The sequence below is a fragment of the Mauremys mutica genome, chromosome 1 (genome assembly GCF_020497125.1).
Source record: "Mauremys mutica isolate MM-2020 ecotype Southern chromosome 1, ASM2049712v1, whole genome shotgun sequence".
Lineage (NCBI taxonomy): Eukaryota > Metazoa > Chordata > Testudines > Geoemydidae > Mauremys > Mauremys mutica.
Genome location: NC_059072.1, coordinates 25,372,566 through 25,393,908, shown reverse-complemented (window position 1 = coordinate 25,393,908; position 21,343 = coordinate 25,372,566). Strand labels below are relative to the sequence as shown.

The 21,343-nt window shown below is 43.2% G+C and overlaps 1 protein-coding gene and 1 long non-coding RNA gene across 2 annotated transcripts in view; one reads left to right on the top strand and one right to left on the bottom strand.

The window, feature by feature from the left end:
* LOC123377155 (gamma-secretase activating protein) overlaps positions 1-13,660 on the bottom strand; it is a 68,796-nt gene extending 55,136 nt beyond the window's left edge. The window contains exons 1-2 of the mRNA XM_045029678.1: positions 13,417-13,660; positions 4,153-4,229 (exon numbers count right to left, since the gene is read on the bottom strand). Of these exons, the coding sequence (XP_044885613.1) occupies positions 4,153-4,229; positions 13,417-13,501 (162 nt within the window). The 5' untranslated portion in view covers positions 13,502-13,660. The remainder of the gene's footprint in view (positions 1-4,152; positions 4,230-13,416) is intronic.
* A 172-nt stretch (positions 13,661-13,832) lies between these two features.
* Positions 13,833-21,097, top strand: LOC123346109. Its single transcript, XR_006572928.1, has 3 exons — positions 13,833-14,123; positions 19,969-20,045; positions 20,279-21,097. It is a non-coding gene; the product is annotated as an uncharacterized LOC123346109 (long non-coding RNA).
* Positions 21,098-21,343: the final 246 nt, after the last annotated feature.

Below are 21,343 nucleotides of genomic sequence, written 5' to 3'. Positions count from 1 at the left end.
TCTCTAATCCCCAAATAAAACTTTTCATTTGAATAAACAGTTTACTGTTGTAGACCTAGAACTATTAGCCTATAAATAATTGGGCCACACCATTTGCTGGGCATACACTTAACTTCATCCTTTTCTCTTTTTTTTTTTTAAACTTTTGAATACTTCCTTGTGTTCTGAAACGTATTCTGATACAGATTTTTGCTTATTTCCCATTTTAGTGTGTAAAATCTTTAAACAGTTATCTGCTAACAGCTTGAAACGTATATGTGGTGGGCGTGAGATTCATCAGTAAGTTCAGATGTGCATACACTTCAGAGTTTGCGTGCGTGCCTATTTGTTTATTGTGTGTATCTTCTAGACTAATACATAGCCTTACTTCAACAGGCAGCTTTGCATATACACACAGACTAACGTATTATCCAAATACAGACAGCTTATGCAATGTATTGTATTTTCCTAATAAAACAAGTTATTTTTATATATTTGAATGATACAAAAGTAGGGTGAAAATCAGAAGAAAAATGAAACCGTTGTGAAACTCAGGGATATTTTGGTAAAGAACGGTCTAAACTGAAAATGAAGGGGCTTAAGTATATATAAGGGCCTGGTCATGCATTCTCTTAGGTTTTTATACCTGCTACCACAGTAGCTAAGCTCTCAACAACAAAACTCTTCTAAGCTCCTATTTCAGAATAGAAAAAGAAAAAAAAAAGCATGTGCTTAAGTTCCACTGACTTAAAATTAATCAAGTGCATTCCTGAACAGGACCAAATTGAGACCTTACTGACTTCAGTGGGAGCAGGAGCAGGCCCCTATAATCTGGCATTTTCTGTACTTTGCTAAGACAAGTGTATTTCATAAAAACTGGACTCAAAGCTGTAATAATCAATCAAAGTTCCACATCAAGACTATGCATGTGCTAGCATATTGTTACCAAGGGCACACACAGGATTCCTACATTGCTTTTCAGGGGAGAAGGGCTTACCTTGTGACTAATAAGCTGTTTTTTTTAAACAGGTATGTGACAACTGTATATGCCATGAAAGACAAAGGCCACGTTTTTTCTAATCTCAACATTATTTTGTAATTTTTTTAAAAGCTTGGAAATAACGTCCATCCTCCTCCTTCCACTGATCCTACACACAACACATATGGTCTTTTTTCAGATACACTTGAGATACAGATTGTTTTCCAATTGTGTTTAATGGGACAGAAACCAAAATAGCTGTTTAGTTTACACCCTTGTCTGTGCCCCAGCCTTGCTGATGATGTCAGTATGAACATGAAGTGCTCTGACAAGTGTTAGAGTTAACTGCTGCTAGAGAACCAGCAGGAAGGACACATGTTGAAGTGTCTCTCACAAAAATGGTGGCTCATTGATTAATATAGTTTACAATGGTTATTTAAAATAAATCTCAAGACTAAATTGCGTTGGACAACACAATAAGATCTGCAGTTAACCAACACCAGTATGTGCAGTAATGAAGTTATTTCCCCATAGTGAATATAGGGAAGAACAAGGAAATCTGCAGGTACTACGGTAACCATATCTATTGATCTTGAATAAAATGAGAAAGCTTTTCGATATAATTTCTGTATACTAACAACAGAGTAGCAACATGAAAAAAATACTCATCATTCAGAAGACGTTCTAAACCAGTTTGCAAGTTTTAAGGTAGGTCAAAAATGGGACTTTAAACTTTACTGTATGTGTGGGAACTGATAAGTAGCTAGATAAATTCAAGACCTGTCCATTCCTGCACAAAAAGAAGAAAGTCATAAAAAGATCAGCAGATGGAAAAGTTTTGCCATACACAAGAGAACAAAGTAGATAAATCAGTACATTTGCTATCAGTCAACCAAACAGAACAAAAATCACCTTAAGTGGAATCCTGCCTCCATTAAGGTTAATGGCAAAATTCCAGTTGCCTATCAGTGGAGCCAGCATTTCACCCTTACGGCTTAAAAATGGTCCATTTTCCAAGCTTTGGCAATTTGATGCAAAAAGCATCGTATGTACAGGATGAAATTTATAATTTTTGTAAATCTTCCAACTTCTAGAGAAAAAAGTTAGCATACCCAAAGGTCTGGGATAATTCAGACCCCCATCATGCAACTGCATCAGCATGGATGAACTCAATCCTGCATGGAGTCTCACTAACTTCAGTAGGAATCTATCTGGGCATTAAGGCCAGCACGGATCCCACAGCAGGTTAGACACCTTATTTGTCTGTCTCACACAGACAACACTCCTCTCTCTAGGAGAAGGATGCACGCTTTTTAAAAAAAAAAAAAAAAAAAAACCATACAACATATGACCAGCCCTCAAATTTGCCCAGTGGTGAAAATACTCCAAGGAGTACTCTCCAGTCCAGTAACAGGTTTTAAATCTTAAAACCCAAACAAAACATATCTGTGGCCTTCCCAAGGGAGCAAGGCTCCAGATGCTGGTTTGGTTCTGTAGTAGACTGATCTACCCAGGGAAAAGTCAGCCTACTTTGGCGAGACAGGAAGACTGGGGAATTAACAAAAAACATGTTCTTCAGGACAGAGTTCAGAGCAGTTTGGCAGGTGGAAGCCTCATGCGAATGTGTTCTCCACTCTGCTACACCCAGTTTTCAGGATCTCCCTTGTGCCCCGCTACCACCACCTGGCACCACACAGAGTTTACTTCAGCCCTAGGAAATGTAACTAGCTGGGGATGGGAAGGCAAACACGCTGAGCAAGCTCAGTGAATCTTGCTGTTTTTCCCAAGAGCCTGACTGCCATATGAAGTGATTGGACTTGCCAGTCTGCAGCCCTGGAATGCTTAATGCAACATTCCATACATGCTAGAAAGAAGGCACTTTCCCCTTATGAACAAAAATTGGCCTCCTCAAGTCTGTAGTGCCCAGAGGATTTCCTGTCAACAGCTGCACAGATGAACTTTGCATGGATCAGAGTAAAATATGAATACAGTTTTGTGTAATACAAAAATCTGATATTTCATTAAACTAAAATATTAAAAACAAACAAACAAAAAACAAAGGGAGGTTTGTTAATACTGCCAGGTGATGTGTAAAGGCCCCATAACTCCCCTTGCTGTCTTCATGCAAAGGAAAGCCTGCATCCAGAAGAAAAGGGAATTCTGCTCTGCTGCAGCCTCTTCCTTCCCTTATCCTTGTGGAAGCCCTGCTGGATGCTCTGCTGTTTGGCGGGGGCAGGTCAAAGAATAAGAGGCATCCCTGGCAACGCAGTTCCATTGGAAGTGCATTGCCCTGCAGCCTGTGCCCCAAGCAGATCCCCTAAAATCCACATGAATCTGGGTGGGTACTAGTAGATTTTGCTACCTGAACCCCAACTTCTTCCAAAGAGGGGGAATCATCCCTAAAGCAATTGGAGAATTCTTGCACTGCCACAAGATTTAATACTGAGTGTTACTTCTTTACATGCACTACATGTTTAGGGAGAACCGGGCCCTAAATGCAGGCTTTTGCAGTAAAAGTGACTGTAGCTCTAGGGTGACCAGATAGCAAATGTGAAAAATCGGGACAGGGGGTGGGGGATAACATGAGCCTATATAAGAAAAAGACCCAAAAATCCGGACTGTCCCTATAAAATCAGGACATCTGGTCACCCTATGTAGCTCTGAAGGATACTAAACAAGTTAGAGATACTTCAAAGTTTGTGACATCTACAACTACAGGCACGGTTTAAAATTACACAAAGCACAGCATAAGAGGAGGGGTTTTTTTACCATTAAAAAAGTTTAAAGATGTCACTTATACAGAACCAAGTTTAAGTGAAATAGCTCCACTTGAATTCAGTAGATTCTGCCTTTTTTAAGCAACTCAGCTCTCAGGGAGGAAGAATGTGCTGTTTATGAATAATTTGTGTAAGTAATGGCTGTTCGTTCAGGATGAAATCCTGGCCACAGTGAAGTCAATGGCAGAACTCCAACGGACTTTAATGGAGCCAGGATTTCACTCTCTGTCCCTCCAGCCTTGCCCCAAGGAAAAAACAGTTTTGTAAGTAACCTAAAAGGCATCCAAAACTTGTAATCCATCAAATTACAGATTTTAAATCCCAATGAAAAGAAATGTAAAATGCAAGTATTAGATTAAATTAGACAAATTCTTACTTTCCAGTATATCTGAACAGACTTCTATGTTGTAGACTTACCTTCCAGGTATAAATAATTTTTCCATTTCTTTCAACATTTACTACATACGGTGTTGCTGCACTCTTCTCAAAAGTGTCTGAAATGAGAAGTATTAAAGGCATAAGACACGCATTTGGATTAATTCATTGTAGAACTTACATAGGTTTAAAACAAATCAGCATTAGTCTTACATCTGCAAAAACACTTAAATGGAGGCCTTTCTAGAGCATATTGTGTGCATGAAAATATTCCTCTCTTCTTGAGGAAGATAGTGTAGTACGCAGGCTTCTATTTAATCCTGACTGAAACTTCAAATGAGATGTAATGAGTTTTAAAATTTATAGAAAAGGAGCTTAGCTTCTAAACATTCCGCACTCACCCACCCAATAACATGGAAACCATGTTTAAATTAACAATTCTAATTGCCATAGTAATGGAATTAACCATCTCCTTGCAAAATTTCAGGATCAACTCCTATTTTCCGTTAGAATTCTAAATAAGAGGTTTGGATTCATAAGAACATAAGAATGGCCATAATGGGTCAGACCAAAGGTCCATCTAGCCCAGTATCCTGCCTACAGACAGTGGCCAATGCCAGGTGCCCCAAAAGGAGTGAACCTAACAGGTAATGATCAAGTGATCTCTCTCCTGCCATGCATCTCCACCCTCTGACAAACAGAGGCTAGGGACACCATTTCTTACCCGTCCTGGCTAATAGCCATTAATGGACTTAACCTCCATGAATTTATCCAGTTTTCTTTTAAACCCTGTTATAGTCCTAGCCTTCACAACCTCCTCAGGCAAGGAGTTCCACAAGTTGACTGTGCGCTCTGTGAAGAACTTCCTTTTATTTGTTTTAAACCTGCTGCCTATTAATTTCATTTGGTGGCCCCTAGTTCTTGTATTATGGGAATAAGTAAATAACTTTTCCTTATCTACTTTCTCCACATCACTCATGATTTTATATACCTCTATCATATCTCCCCTTAGTCTCCTCTTTTCCAAGCTGAAAAGTCCTAGCCTCTTTAATCTCTCCCCATATGGGACCCATTCCAAACCCCTAATCATTTTAGTTGCCCTTCTCTGAACCTTTTCTAGTGCCAGTATATCTTTTTGAGATGAGGAGACCACATCTGTATGCTGTATTCAAGATATGGGCGTACCATCGATTTATATAAGGGCAATAATATATTCTCCGTCTTATTCTCTATCTCCTTTTTAATGATTCCTAACATCCTGTTTGCTTTTTTGATCGCCTCTGTATACTGCGTGGACGTCTTCATAGAACTATAAGCGATGACTCCAAGATCTTTTTCCTGATTTAGCTTCCTGATTGTAGCTAAATTAGCCCCCATCATATTGTATGTATAGTTGGGGTTATTTTTCCCAAAGTGCATTACTTTACATTTATCCACACTAAATTTCATTTGCCATTTTATTGCCCAATCACTTAGTTTTGTGAGATCTTTTTGAAGTTCTTCACAGTCTGCTTTGGTCCTAACTATCTTGAGCAGTTTAGTATCATCTGCAAACTTTGCCACCTCACTTTTTACCCCTTTCTCCAGATCGCTGTATGCTGTTTACAGCAGATCAGTTTCAACCCATCCTATTACATGCATACAGGACTTCAGAAGTTAAGTAATGGCTATGCATTGCAAGTTCTGAAACTGCAGTCCTCAGAGCACCGGCTGGTGGTCAACGGAGAGGTGGAACCAGCACCACAACACCTGTCACCTTGTTTCCAGCTGCCTCTCCAGGCAACTCAGAGAAATACCTGGAAATGAGGCAGTGCAGGAGCCTAGGTGCCTCCTCCAGAGCCACTTCTGCATAAAGAGCAGAATAAAAAACAGAATTTTCCCTTAATGACCAGAGCCACCAGGGAGCCATGCAGCCTAGCAGTATTCACTGGGGCAGTGGTTTTCAAACTTATTTGATCACACCCCCTTCTTTCTGTCTGTAGTAGTTTTGCCCGAGTTGGGGCACGTGGCTAGCAGCCACTGCTCTCCAGCCACCCAGCTTTGAAGGCAGCATTGCCGTCAGCAGCAGCGAAGAAATAAGGGTGGCGTGATTTGGTACTGCCACTCTTATTTCTGTGGTGCTGCTGCTGTCTGGCCACCCAGCTCTGAACGAGTGCAGTAAGTGGTTTTTTTCCTAAATCTTTTAATGTCCCCATACCCAGAATACATTCCACACATCCCAGTTTAAGAACTGCTGCACTGAGGTACCTGGAAACTAAGCAGCACAGGGGCATGTGCAAGGATCCCATGTGTCAGGGAAGCATAGATAAGAGAGTGGGGGTAGATGAGGGAGAGAATCATCAGAAAGCCACGATGGACATGAAGGGGAAAGAGAAGGACCAGGCAGCAGGGAAGCCCAAAACAAAAGTGATTAGTGTATGTCAGAAAGGACAAATCTCATATCACATTAAAGACAATAAAATGATATGCTTTCTTTATGTCACTTTTCTAGCAGCTGTGGTCGCCAAAGGGTTGTTGCCTCACAAATGGGATCTTGACTGGGAGAGAAAATATAGTCCATAAAAAGAACATTTGATGGCTGCATTTTAACCACTGTATGGTAGTTTGCAATAGCAATAGTGTTCAGAAAGTGTGAATGGAAAAATTCTTCAAGATTTCTGTTAGGTTATTAGCTGGGTTTGACACTAATAACTTCGCAGTTATCACCTAAAGTTGGTAGAGAGTGTGCTTCCTCCATATGGTCAGGTATTTTTATACTATAAACTGGCTTGCGCTAATACAATTAGTAACAAAAAGAACACCTCCTTTGTTTTATTTATTACTGTTAGGATCAATTAAATTCAGAACACTGGCATTTTGTTGTTGGGAAACAAGGGGGAAATCCTGGCTTTCTTTACACTACTAGATTCACCACTTTCCACAGCTGTCAGATCACTCAAAGTCCATTACAACAGCATTACACCAGAGATGACCACCCAATAATAGCCCAGAAGATCTGTCATTATCATAGGCCCAGGCACACCCTAATGCAGGGGTGGGCAAGCTCGTCCTGCCCGGCCCGCCTGATCTCCCAGCCAGGGAGGCTCCCCCCCCGGCCCCGCCTTCCCCTATTCCCAAGCGCCTGAGCATGCCACATCCAGGAGCAGCCCTGGACAGAGCTAAAGCGGCGTGGCTGCAGTGGGGCATGAGCTCCTCTCGCTCAGAGCCGTGTGGTAAGGGGGCGGGGCTGCGAGCTGCAGCCGAGTGGCGGGAGCTTAGGTCATAGAATCATAGATTATTAGGGTTGGAAGGGACCTCAGGAGATCATCTAGTCCAACCCCCTGCTCAAAGCAGGACCAATTCCCAAATCCCTAAATGGCCCCCTCAAGGATTGAACTCACAACCCTGGGTTTAGCAGGCCAATGCTCAAACCACTGAGCTATCCCTCCCCACCACCTTTTAGGTGAAAGCTTAAATTCTGCAGAATGTGAATGCTAGAAAACTGCAGTTGCAACTGTCCCATTTTGCTTCTAGTGGAATTTGTTATTAGCTAAGTAAGGTTTACTGCTATTCCTGCTGTCCTAAACAAAAACAAGTTACCCCAACAGCATATAGCATATAAGTTTTAGCACCGGTAGCGACTAATTATCTAGGTGCACACATGCCACCTTGACTGCACACTGGATTCCATGCATCCCAAATCAGTTACACATAAAAATGTGCATTGTCTTTTTGAACGATGGAGCCACCCTGCTGCAGCGCTGTCCAGGACCGCTTCTGGACGCGGCACGCTGAGGATCCGGGAGAGGGGGGAGGTGGGGCTAAGTGGCATGATAAAGGGGCCAGAGGGGTTGGATAAGGGGCAGGGAGTCCCGGGGATGGTCAGGGAACGGGGAGGGTTGGATGGGGCAGAGGTTCTGGGGGTGGTGGTCAGGGGACCGGGAACGGGGGGTTGGATCGTGGGAGTTCTGGGGGTCTGTCAGGAGGCAGGGGGTGGATAGGGGTCGGGGCAGTCAGGGGACAGGGAGCAGGGGGGTGTTAGTGGGGGGGTGGGGTCCTGGGGTGGTGGTTGGGGGGGCAGTCAGGGGATAAGAAGCAGGATAGATTGGGGATTCTGAGGGGAGTAGTCGGGGGGGCAGGAAGTGGGTGGGGGTCGGATGGGGGCAGGGCCAGGCTATTTGGGGAGGCACAGCCTTCCCTACCTGGCCCTTCATACAGTTTTGGAACCTCAACGTAGCCCTTGGGCCAAAAAGTTTACTCATGCCTGCCCTAATGTCTCAAAAAAAGAGTGGCTTTGCGTTTTAATTTAATCTCAATATACAAAGTCCGCGTTCGCTCGCAGCATGCGTCCCCATTACTGCGGTGCCACATTACCATTGGCCCTCCCCTCCGACTACTATTCTAGAAAATTCTTTGACCTATATAAGCGGCCGTGTCAGGCGTGCCCAGCGCAGTGTCTACAGTGTTTGTAATCTTTGTCATGTGTACTCTACTGGAATAGCATAACAAGCCCATGGCTTTACATTTTAATTCAATCGTATGATACCCCCTTTAAATTTTAAAATATGGATCGGTTCATTGATAAGATAAGAAAAGGAGCAGACAAGCTGTTCATGTGAAAGAGCCTTTTCGAAACTAACATATGTAAAAAATAAACTAAAAAATACAATGTCCCAACAGCGCCTCAACTCACTCATCATTTGTACATTGAACAAGAATTGGCTTCATCAGTTAATTACAATGACACGATTGAGGAATTTAAGTCCATAACACCTGGTGAGCAACATCTCATTCTCTAGGACAGGAAGATGAAGAAACTTTAATCTGTTTTGGTCAATTTTGGTTAGCTCATTATCTGGTTAAAGATAAAGATCATGAAAATTGACTGTATCTTTGTATACACCTGGTTATCACTACAGCAAAAATTTGGTATTTTGTGTCTCATTTTTTAAGTAAAGTTTAGTTGTTAATTTAAAAAAAAAAGTTTAGTTAAGTTTTAGTTTCTCTAGTTTGTTTGATGAATAAAAATAATGTCCTTTATGATTGAGTAGTCAATAAATGTTCGCCTTTAAAAAAAAACATTCCCTGGGTGAACACCCTAATGAAATGTGCTGCGCACGCCTATGGTCATTATCCCTTTGAATGACACTACACCCTACACTGATATTAATGGAAATTTCATTGGATTCAGCCACTTATACTAATCCTGAAAGTTTAGGGAACAGTCTCCAAACAAATCCTTTTCCACATAGTAAACTCCCTCAAGGCAGAATTCACTCCAATATAGAGGGCCCACACAATACCCTCTGTACCACAGGCCCTCCTCATCAGTCCAGGATGGAGAGGAGGGAGGACACGCTGGTGTCACAAAGGTGATTTTCCTGCCATCCTTACTAAGCCAGCGCAGACTGAGCATTTGGAGTGGACTGGGGACGTGATAATTAAATCTGCACTTGAAAGATCCAGTGGCCAAAAACCCAATGTAAAGGGCACAAAGAACAACAGCCAATATCCCAGTCCACAGGCTAGAATAGCAGGTAGGGACAGACTGCGAGCAACCACACGGCCTGCCTGCATGCCGAGGGTGAATACTGTCCCATCAACCCCCTTTCTACTATGTATAAGGAAGGTTGAATTTGACCTCCAAGCACAGAGTAGGCCCCTGATCCAGAATCCACAGAACTCAATGGAAGTGTTTAGATCAGGGCCTATCGAGACCCATCTTCTCTCAGTTTATAGTTCCTTCCTTGATCCTACCTATGCCCAGTGAGTACATCACTGGAAATTCCAAGAGAGGCTGCATAACACTCTCAAATCCTCAAGGGAGAAAACATTCATTTTTAATGTTATACTTAGTAACATTTAGCGCTAGGTGCAAAAATGCTTTAACATCTAGAAATTAAAATCCTTTTAAAGACAATTAAATCAGCTTTCAAGCAATTCTGAAACTTGCTTGAAGTCTCCTGTATACCGATGGTCGTTTGTGACTCTCCAGCAGGTTACCACCACCACCAGATTCAAAATAGCCAGGAAGACTTTGTTCAAATATTGCACAGTTTTAATTCATAGCAAGAAGTGCTGCTTGTCTTCTGAACACTCACATGATTGGGCTAAACAAAAATAAGCCCAGATTTCCTTTAAGAACAGTTGAAAAATATTTTCATGTGTTTATTTTAAAAAGTCTAATTTCTTCAGTTCTGACCAATGTTTTACAAACATAATGCTTCTACTAGGTAGGCCCTATAATTGGAGATATGCCAGTTTGTGAGTACAACATATGTGATTGCTAAGTTGAGCATCATACAAGATATTTTTGTCCAAAATCCAGTGATTTGAGCCCCAATACTGACAAAATTTATGTGGATGCTTAATGTTGTTCATATGAGTTGTCCAATGAGAATAAAGTTAAACATGCATGTGAGACTTTACAAGATAATTCTGTTGAGCCTGAAACTGTAGCAACAGGAGCTGAACCCATGGTAGTTTAATAGTAGTTTAACTAATAGGCTACAACGCCCTGGGTGCCTAGACACAAAAATCATTTATTTTTAAAAGGTAGAAAAGTCGCCACATGAACAGAAGTTGAAATGCTAGACAGTAACACTAGTAACATCAGATGGGCTTATTCTAAAAAAGACTGGTCTTTTGGTTTTTAAAAAGGCTGTGCACGGCCTTTATCAGTCTTAAACAAGATGGTCAGTGCCACTGCCATGTCCACACTATAGGACATATTCATATCATAGTAAATCACTCCAGTATATAATGGTAGATAATAATAATACCTAACATACATGGAATACTTTTCAACTACAGACTTTGGGGTAGAAGGAAAGGTAAGGAATTTATTTTTAAAATAATGGAAACTTTCCTATTTACCTTTGGTTTTGTATAAACTTGTTTGGGGATAAAGCAATCTGACATACCCTTTCATAGAGCAACAATACATAGATGGTTGATTTTTTCAAATTATGTATCTTGCCAAAAGGTCTCCAATTAGACATTCAGAATTTAGTACCGATACTAGCATCTGTCTCTACCATGATTAGGGCCCTAACGAATTCCCGGCCATGAAAAATCCATCACAGACTGTGAAATCTGGTCTTCCCCCTGTGAATTCTGGTCTTTTGTGTGCTTTTACCCTATACTATACAGATTTCATAAGAGAGATCAGTGTTTCTCAAATTGGGAGTCCTGACTGTGTGTATGTGTACGGGGGGAGAGGGGGTCATTTTAGAGCTGGGCAGCTGGAAAGTGGAAGCTGTTGGTTGGGCACCCAGCTCTGAAGGCAGTGCCCTGCCAGCAGTAGCAGAGAAGTAAGAGTGGCAATACCATGCCATGCCATCCTTACTTCTGCACTGCTGCCTTCAGAGCTGGGCAGCTGGAGAGCGGCGGCTGTTGACTGAGGGCCCAGCTCTGCAGGCAGCAGTGCAGAAGTAAGGGGGCAATACCATACCATGCCATCCTTATTTCTGTGCTGCTGGTGGTGATGGCTCTGCCTTCAGAGCTGGGCTCCCAGACAGCAGCCCCCGGTCTCCAGCTGCCCAGCTCTGAAGAAAGCACCAGCGGCAGCGCAGAAGTAAGGGTAGCAGTACCGCAACCCCCCCCCCCATAACCTTGCAAGCCCCCACAAGTCCTTTTTGGGTTAGGACCCCTACAATTATAACACCATGACATTTCAGATTTAAATATCTGAAATCACGACATTTACTATTTTAAAAATCCTATGACCATGAAATTGACCAAAATGGACAGTGAATTTGGTAGGACCCTAAAGATAATGATCTTTATGCTATTTCCCTCTGCTTTTCTAAACTGAGTCTTCTGCAGTTTTTAAAAAACAGAACTGAAACAGTTACTTCACAGGTGGGGCAGAGGGGAACCATTGTGCCAAAAGTCCACTGGGTTTATTCATTGCTTCTCAACTCCCACGCTACCCAACAAAATAATTTAGCAATCACATATTGTTGTGGCATCTACCAGTTAATTTAATTTTTATTAACATTCACTTACAAAATGGATGCAAGATTTTTGTTTTTTTTAAAGGGGAAGTTACTTGGGGAAAGTATTCCAACCAAATTTTTGGGAAAACGGGGAGTGAGAGAGAAAAGTTTTGTGAAAAAAAGGGATAACATCTAGCATATATGATAGTAGTCTGTTAGTAGGAAGTTAAATCTACATAGGTTATTTCCTGTTGTCATAAACAATTGTTTCACTTTGAGCATTCTTTGCCAAATTCATCTCTGATGCATGAGTGAATTGAGTGGAGAGCTATACCAAGGATGAATTTGGCTCACATTTCAAGGAAGTTACTTTTAAATATACATACTTTAGACTAACCTGTTTAATGTTATATTAGTTTTTAGACTCTCTGATATTTACTCAAGGTGACATGCCAAGAGCTGTGAACTCCGCAAGTGCAGTCTGCATCTCATGTGTAACCAAACTATTTTCACTTCCCTGCCATAATAGATGAAACTCCCTGATTCTCCATTTTAAAAAAATAAATAAAATGTCACCATCTAAAATTTAAACTCATACCATACAGAATAATTTTGCAATTTGCAATTTTTAAGTGAACATTTGGACATTGTACTTACATAAATAATGAGTGGACTGGATTCTGCACATGACTTTAATGGTATTTGAACGTGGTGTAAATCAGTCGAATATTAGGCCCAGCAATCTTTGTAACTGGCAGCCGAGGAGCATACAAATGGGAAAACCATAACCACATCAAGGCAGACAGGTATTTCTAGATATGTTTTGGCAATGGTTCACATATCATGCTCCCAGCACCTGACTAAACCATGCCCAAATAAGCTCATTTAGGCCCAAGTTCAAACACACCTCCCTGGGCTCTTTTGACACTGTAACCACTCAGCACATAAATAGTATGTTGTTGTTTTTACTGCCATAAACTAAACTAAGGTGCGGATTCATAAAACATTAGATTCCAGCCAGCTTCCTTTTGACCCAGCAAGAGGGCATTAATATCACATCATGTCAAACTTCTTCCCTCTCCCTTTGTGTTGTGTCCCATTTCAAGAAGCGGAGGGGAGAGGGAGTTGTGGGGATGTTTAAAGGGCCAGATAACAAAACGTCTGTTAGTCTATAAGGTGCCACAGGATTCTTTGCTGTTCATACATATGTGCACACACTTCAGAAGCCAGGGCCACATCTGGGACCGGGCAGGCGGAGGGCGAGGACACTTTCCTGACAGGTGAGCCGAGCACAAGCCAGACATGGCTAGCGGGGGTGGGGGCGACCCTACAGAAACCCAGCCTGCTTGGCCAGGACGGAAAGCGCCTCCCCGAGCATCAGCGTTACCTAGAGCCGCTGCCGGACCTTGCGCCAAGAGCCACGGGACCACATCGCTCTGCAGATCAAACTCGGCGCTCAGCTGGAGCAGCATCCCGCCGGTGCCACCCGCCTGGCCCCCGTCTGCGGGGGGAGGCGCGGGGCAGACTCGCAGGAGCCCGGGTCCTGGAGGGGCCGGCGCACCAGCCTCTCCGCTCCCGTGCAGCCGGGGGTGGGGGCGCTGCGCGGCGCTTCCGCCGCCCTCCTCATTCGGGCCGCGGCTTTCGCTTCTGCTCCAGAGCGGCGGCGCCGGGACCAGCCCAGCCCGGCCGGGAGCCGCTGCAAGCGGCAGCCTACTGGGTGCCGGGGATGTCATTCAGCGCCGGGCGGCTCGGAGTGGCTGGGCGCGCGGCTCCCCCAGGCTGCAGCAGGAGGGAAGCCTGCGCTGAGCAAACGCCCGCCGTGGCACGCTCTGCAGCAGGCCGGCGCGTGATTTTCAGTGGGCCTGAGCTTTCACCTCCCCGGGCTGGGATGTCTTTGGTGGTGGTGCTTACGCAGAGTGCTGAGAAATGGGCCAAGCCTGCTGATGATAAGTAATTGGTGATAAGACAAACGCTAGAGGTTGGCACAAAACCAACCCCCAAATCCAACACCTCCAAACTCAGGGGAATGTCGGATTCTGGTCCAGATCTGCTGCCCTTCCTGGCTCTAAAGCCCTCCAGGAGCCTGTAATGAAGGTACCGCAAGATAATGGTGTCAGCAGTAGGTGGTGGGGGGGATTGTATTATTATTCATTCTTATATTATTACAATAGCACCCAGAGGCCCTGATCAGAATCATGGCCCCTTTGTGCTGGGCAGTTTACAGGCACAGAGTTCCCCATGCCAACACAAGAGAGATTTCAGATTCAGGCCACAGTCTTGTAACTGGATAAGCGCAGCTGAAATCCAGCACTAATGATGAGCCGCCCAGTACAGTAATAACTTATAGAATCATAGAACTGGGAGGGACCTCGAGAGGTCATCTAGTCCAGTCCCCGGCACTCAAGGCAGGACTAAGTATTATCTAGATCATCCCTGATCTAGATCATCCCAACCTGCTCTTAAAGATCCCCAATGATGGAGCTTCCACAACCCCCCTAAGCAATTTATTCCAGTGCTTAACCACCCTGACAGGAAGTTTTTCCTAATGTCCAACCTAAACCACCCTTGCTGCAATTTAAGCCCATTGCTTCTTGTCCTATCCTCAAGGGTTAAGAACAATTTTTTCCCTCCTCCTTGAACAACCTTTTATGTACTTGAAAACTGTTATCTTGTCCCCACTCAGGGTATGTCTACACTACCCACCAGATCGGTAAGCAGCGATTGATCCAGCAGGGTTCGATTTATTGTGTCTAGTCTAGATGCAATTAATCGACCCCCGAGCGCTCTCCCATTGATTCCTGTACTCCACCTCCGCTAGAGGCACAGGTGGAGTCAACGGGGGAGCGGCAGCAGTCGACTCACCGTGGTGAAGACACCATGGTAAGTCGATCTAAGTACGTTGACTTCAGCTACATTATTCACGTTATTAGATCGATTCCCTCCCGCCCCCCAGACCAGGCCTCAGTCTCCTCTTTTCCAGATTAAACAAACCCAGTTTCTTCAATCTTCCCGCATAAGTCATGTTTTCTAGACCTTTAATCATTTTTGTTGTTCTTCTCTGGACTTTCTCCAATTGCCCACATCTTTCTTGAAATGTGGCACCCAGAACTGAACACAATACTCCAGTTGAGGCCTAATCAGCGCGGAGTAGATCAGAAGAATTAGTTCTCATGTCTTCCCTACAATACTCCTGCTAATACATCCCAGAATGATGTTCGCTTTTTTTGCAACAGCGTTACACTGTTGACTCATATTTAGCTTGTGAATGCATTAGGAAGTCATTTGTGAGATCAAAAAAAGGTCAAATCTGCTTTTGTTGTGCCACCTTAGTCACTGGGGCATGGAAAGCCCAGATCTTATGTTGTCGTTTATCATTAGAGTCATTTACTATCCAGAAAGTGCTAAGCAATGACCAAAAAACAGAAAGACACTTCCTCCCCCAAAAGCTCCTTCCCCAACTGTTCCATCAGGGAGATTGAACCCCCTTTTACAATCAGTTTGGAGGGGCTGCCTCCCACCCCAGCTTGGCTGTCCCTGAGGTTGGACCAAGGGGAGGTAAGAGCCAAGTGTCTAGAGGCCCAGTGTCTTACTGCCTCCCTTCCCCATGTTGACTGCAAATGCTGGCTCCAGTGTGGCTCCAGTGGTTCCCTTGCCCCTCATAGCCCACACAAGCCATGGGGGTAGGAAGGTTCCACTGAAAAACCAGCACAGCTTCACGTTTAGCTCCACGGATTGCAGCGGAGGGGAGATAGAGAGACAGAGTGAGTGAGTGTGTGTGTGTAGGGGGACAGTGCCACAGAGGTGCAGGCCCAGGACAGCCACACTTGGAGGAGCACACTCCCAGCATCTAGATCCAGGGGTCACAGTCTGGGCCAGGATCAGAAATGCCAAAGCATCAAAAAGAGAAAACATGAATGGTGAATGAACAATGAATGTACCATGTGTAGTATGAGAATCATATGATACCGTCTTTTGATAAGATCTATATCTTACACAATGCGAGAAAGGAAACCAGCTTCCACAAAGTAAGAACTATACAGAGCTAACGTGGAGCTCGCCAGCACAATTCATCTTTGTGTCAGTGGCAGAGCTAATCTGGGGTGAGAGGTGACTATCCCCCTGGCAGCCTTTCCGTGTATTGGCAGCGCCTTTTCAAGAAGATGATGCAATTGACAAAATTGCACAAGAATTTTCACAAGGAGCTGGAGAGTAAGCTGGCCCCGCACTCATCTGGCAGATACGACTACTGTCCCGCCGGGCTGGGCCAAGCTTCCAACTTTGGGCATTGTGACCTGGTGCATGGAGTCATATGGTAGTGTGACCCCACGTGTCATGTTGCAACACCACTCACTCAAATATTGCCTGGCTGCCCCTCCACCATGACCGAGGGTGGCCAATCCAAACCTGAATAGCACTGATGAATGCAGAGATTTGAGGAGCAGAGGGAGAGAGAGAGGGGTGAGTCAACAATGGGAATGGGGAGGCGTGAAAGACAAGTGTCAGGAGCCAGAGCTGTGGGGAGGGGGAGAACAGGAAGGAGCACAAGGGCAGGGGCCGAGTGGGGAAGGTGAAGAGAAGCAAGTGGAAAGAGGAAGCAGGAATAACGGGCCAATGGAGAGACAAAGGAAGAAGGGTTTATAACCACTACAGCACACTCGTCTACAGAAGAGGGAACTGAACCCAGGATTCCTGTCTCATATTATTCCTCCGCTGTCCTCCTGCTATGGATTTAAAGGTTGCATCCGCATGATGACCCTTGTGGGAGGTCAATATGGGTTCAGAGATAGAATTTCTGTTTTTTTGTTTTGTTTTGTCAATGTTATTTTTTTTAAAAGGTCTAGGAAATTACCCACAAAATTGTAAAATGTTCAGGACACGATCCATCCTGTTTCATATCCAGGTCATGATCCATGGTGTGCACTGACTTAAACAGGAGTTCTTTGGGGAAAAAAAGTATGTGAACACGTCATTAAAGACTGTATCATAAAGTGTGTGCACAAAGAGGGTGAATGAAGGTTGCACAGACAACCTTAATTCTAGGATTTCCTAATTTTTTAGTGCTTGACGTTGCAACCTTACTATTCTTTTAACATAGTTGTATGCATGTTATATGTGTGTGTGCATAGGTGCTGACTCTGTGGATGCTCCAGGGCTGGAGCACCCAAGGAAAAAAATTAGTTGGTGCTTAGCACCCACCGGCAGCCAGCTGCCCCACCATCCAGTGCCTCCTGCTGATCAACTCCTTCCTCTTCCCTCCCAGGGCCTCCCGCCCGCCGCAATCAGCTGTTCTGTGGTGTGCAGGAGGTGCTGGGGGGGAGGGGGCAGAACTGGATGGGAAGGTGTGGAGTAGGGGCGAGACCTAGGGCTGAGCAGGGCTTGAGCACCCCCAGGGAAAGGAGGAAGCCAGCGCCTGTATGTGGGTGTATAGCACACTGACACTCATTTCCCAGCATTCATTTGAGAGAAGGCAAACAGCTATATAAAGTACAAGGAAAACTTAGATCCAATAGGAAATAAGTCAGTGAAAACAAATATTAAAAGCCATTGAAATTTATGAATGATTCTTAACTTAGCATTTGGAGGCAGACTTCTTTTGAATGAAAGTAGGAGAGAGAAGCAGAATATACTGTCAAATTTAAATGAAACTCAGAGTGGCCATTTACTGATATAAGCAACCTCAGCAACTGCTTGGGACCCCATCTAGCATGCAGACCCTTGCAGCTTATGGCCAACCCAGTCGTTTTCACACCTTCCAATCAGTGGGAGCAAAAGGGGAATCACTGCCTGAGATCTTCCTTTAGAAGCAGGATCCCCAAGAGAGGGTACTGGGTTTTGCTTGGAGCCCTGTTAATCAGAAAGCTATCCCATACCAGTATTATTGCTTTGTGGTGTCACGAAAGAGACCTAGTTCATTCCTACTGTCTCCTCCTGACAGTATTGGTTGGGTGTCTACTACAGCAGCTATCACCTGAACAGTGACTAATATTTAGCTGAGGTGGGGTTGCTGCCCCTCCCTTCCTGCTCTGCCATTGTTTTGTCCTGTTTTTATTTTCTCACTTCCCCTTTTAATGTTCAATGCTGAGACCCATTTCCTCCAAGACTGAAGCAAATATGTCTGGATAGATTGGCGATTACTACACAAAGTGATTCTCTCCTTTGGGAGACTGATGGCGATCTCTATAGGCCCAAGGCCAGGTTAACTCTTAGCAGCACAGTGCGTGCCTCACAAACCACAAAACTGACTTGCACTTAGATTTTTTAAACCATTCTCTAAGTAAGAATAAGAAACTCTGTACGGTATATAATACAAGTTCAGCACACAGGTATTTAAAACTTAGGGGCTTGATCCAGAATCCAGTAATATCAATAGAAAACCTTCCATTGACTTCAGTGTGCTTTGAATCAAGCCCTACCTCCCCAAGCTATTTTAGGTAGATAAGTAGAGGCCTGCATAGATACAAAAGTTGTATACACATCCAAGCCACAAATATGGTCCACGGATATCCGTAGATATAAAGCAGATATCCGCAGATTTGCAGGGCTCTATAAATAAGGATATATCAGGTGTGCCTTATGGTGGAAAATAAGCTGGTTAAAGAAATACTCTGAATTTACAAAATTATATATTTATTTACATGTTCTAATTTTTGTTAAGGAAAATTATAGTTAAAATTCAATTTACTGCTAATCATTTATGCTGTTTGTTTACTTTTTGCATTTCTGTCAGCTTGCACAGTGAACCCAACTGGGAGCTTCACTTTCTGTTTCTAGTCAGATTCACTTCCTGGTTCTCATGCACTCAGGGGCGGCTCCAGGCATCAGCACGCCAAGCACGTGCTTGGGGCGGCAAGCCACTGGGGGCGCTCTGCCGGTCGCTGCGTCCTTGGGGCAGCAATATGCCTAGAGCCACCCCTGCATGCACTACCACATTGTTAGTGTTGGTTTGGGTTTCCAGCACTGCACGGAATATTTAAATGTAAAAATTAAAAATAAAATAAACCAATATGTTTTAATATAATACTTCTACTCATATAAGTTTTTGTTAAATCCTTTGTGATAAAACATACACTCTGTGTCCCTAATCCTGCAAGTTACTCTATGCAGGTGAACCCCTGTATCTGCTCTATAGAACCCCTTTGAAGTCAGTGGAACTCCATGCAGACGTGGGAGTCTGTCCTCATCGAGCAGCTTTGCAGAATGGAGTCTAAATCACAATCTGTTGTGAAAAAAAGGCAGATTTAGTTATTTGTTTCTTGCTTTTTTGTTTGTTTTTTTAAAAAGGGTCCTTTATTAAGGACAATAACTCATAGTAAGTTTTCAACATATCACAGGATTGGACCTTGACCCAGTCAAGGTTGGTGGCTATATCATCAAAAGTGCTTTTGATCATGTGATGACCAGAAATAGGATTCTGCACAACAGTTTAAAAATTCGTATACACCTCTACCGCGATATAACACGACCTGATATAACATGAATTCGGATATAACGTGGTAAAGCAGCGCTCCAGGGGTGGTGGGGCTGCGCGCTCCGGCGGATCAAAGCAAGTTTGATATAACGCGGTTTCATCTATAATGTGGTAAGATTTTTTGGCTCCCGAGGACAGCGTTATATCGGGGTAGAGGTATACTTATTGCACACTTATTTATTCTCATCATTGTTTCTTTACAGATAATTCATGTAGCTGGAATTACAGAATCACTTGTTTAAAATAAATTTTACACAGTTAAATAGACCTATAAATAAAGAAGAGTATGAAACATTAGGCCATGAAACTTCCATGTGTTCTTTATAAAGAACCTCCACTTAAGACTTCTGACCATAGTGGAAACCACAAAAAAAGGGTATCTGAAGCAATTCAGTAAAATCTTAGCAGCGTGGCAAACATCTCATAGCTTCTTTTGAAAGTACCACTTACTGAAGCCAAGCTCTTTTCCAGATGGTGACTCTAGCAACACAGGATTAATTGTGATCTCTCCTGCAGAGGGGATTCCTTGAAGAACTTTGTCAGCCAAAGTAAGTTCTTAAATAAACAAAAAATATGTAAATAAATTACTCTATACACAAAGGTTGGTCATTGTGTTCTTGTCAGTGTCCCTAGGAAATACAAATTGTATGCAAATTACAATAAACATTTCAGTAGTAAACATAAAGGTGAAAATTCAAGGGCAGTTTATCAGGATAGTTTTACTGCAAACTATGGAAATAACAAAATCTCTTTAAACACAGAACTTCCCTTTCTTTTACAGACTTTTGTATCACATTTTCAGACACTATAAAAACAGTGGCGAAAATCAGAATAGTTCCCTGGAAATCAACCGAGTACTGATCTTGCAAGACATCAGCGTTCTCATACGGATTTCATTGCTTTGTGGATATGTGTTCCCATGCTTTGTTATAATCAATGCTTGGAAATATTTAATTTCTCCGTTTAATTACGAATGAAGGACCCTGTTTTGATACTCATATGTTGAGTAGTACTTTACTCTGCAAATAGGCTCACTGATATCAACACCACAGGCCTGATGCAAAGCTCACTGAAGTCAGTGGGACTGCTAATGAAATAAGGTACAACAGTGGGAGGGAGGGAAGCAGAATGGAGCCCAGAGAGATCTGTGACTGTGGCCTGTTCTCTTCCTTCAGTTCTCTCTCCGAGGTCCCATCTCTTAGGCTCCTTTGTTCTTTTCACAAAATAATCCCTGTGAGCATTAATCAAAGCTCTGAATACACACTGACTCAATGGCTGTTTAAGGAACTACTTGCTCTGGGTTTGTTCCCTCAGAGGGAGCCTCATTAAGACCATCAGTATAGTTTAGAACTTAGATACTTGCTATTGTCTTTCTGGTCTGTTATTTTTTATCTCGTTTTTCACTTTAATTCAAGAGGGTGCTATTGATACTCAGTGGCAGGTTTAGTAAATACTGATAACATGGATTGATACAACACTGCATTTGATTAGCACGTTAATTTTAGTTTGCTCCATGTTTTTTTATTTTTGTTTACATTAATGTTGATTTCATTATAATTTTATGTTTTATTTTAAAATAATAAAATACAACAATTTAAAAGACAAAAAAAATGTTTCACTCAAATGTTGCTACCAGGAATTTAAGACTTCAGCATGGACTACAGCAAACTACAGACAGTGACCACATAGTACTAACACTTTGTTATCCTCCTGGTATAGCAGGGGTGGACAAACTTTTTGGCCCAAGGACCACATCTGGGTATGGCAATTGTATGGAGGGCCATGAATGCTCATGAAATTGGGGATTGGGATGCGGGATGGGGTGCGGGTCCTGGGGTGGGGCCAG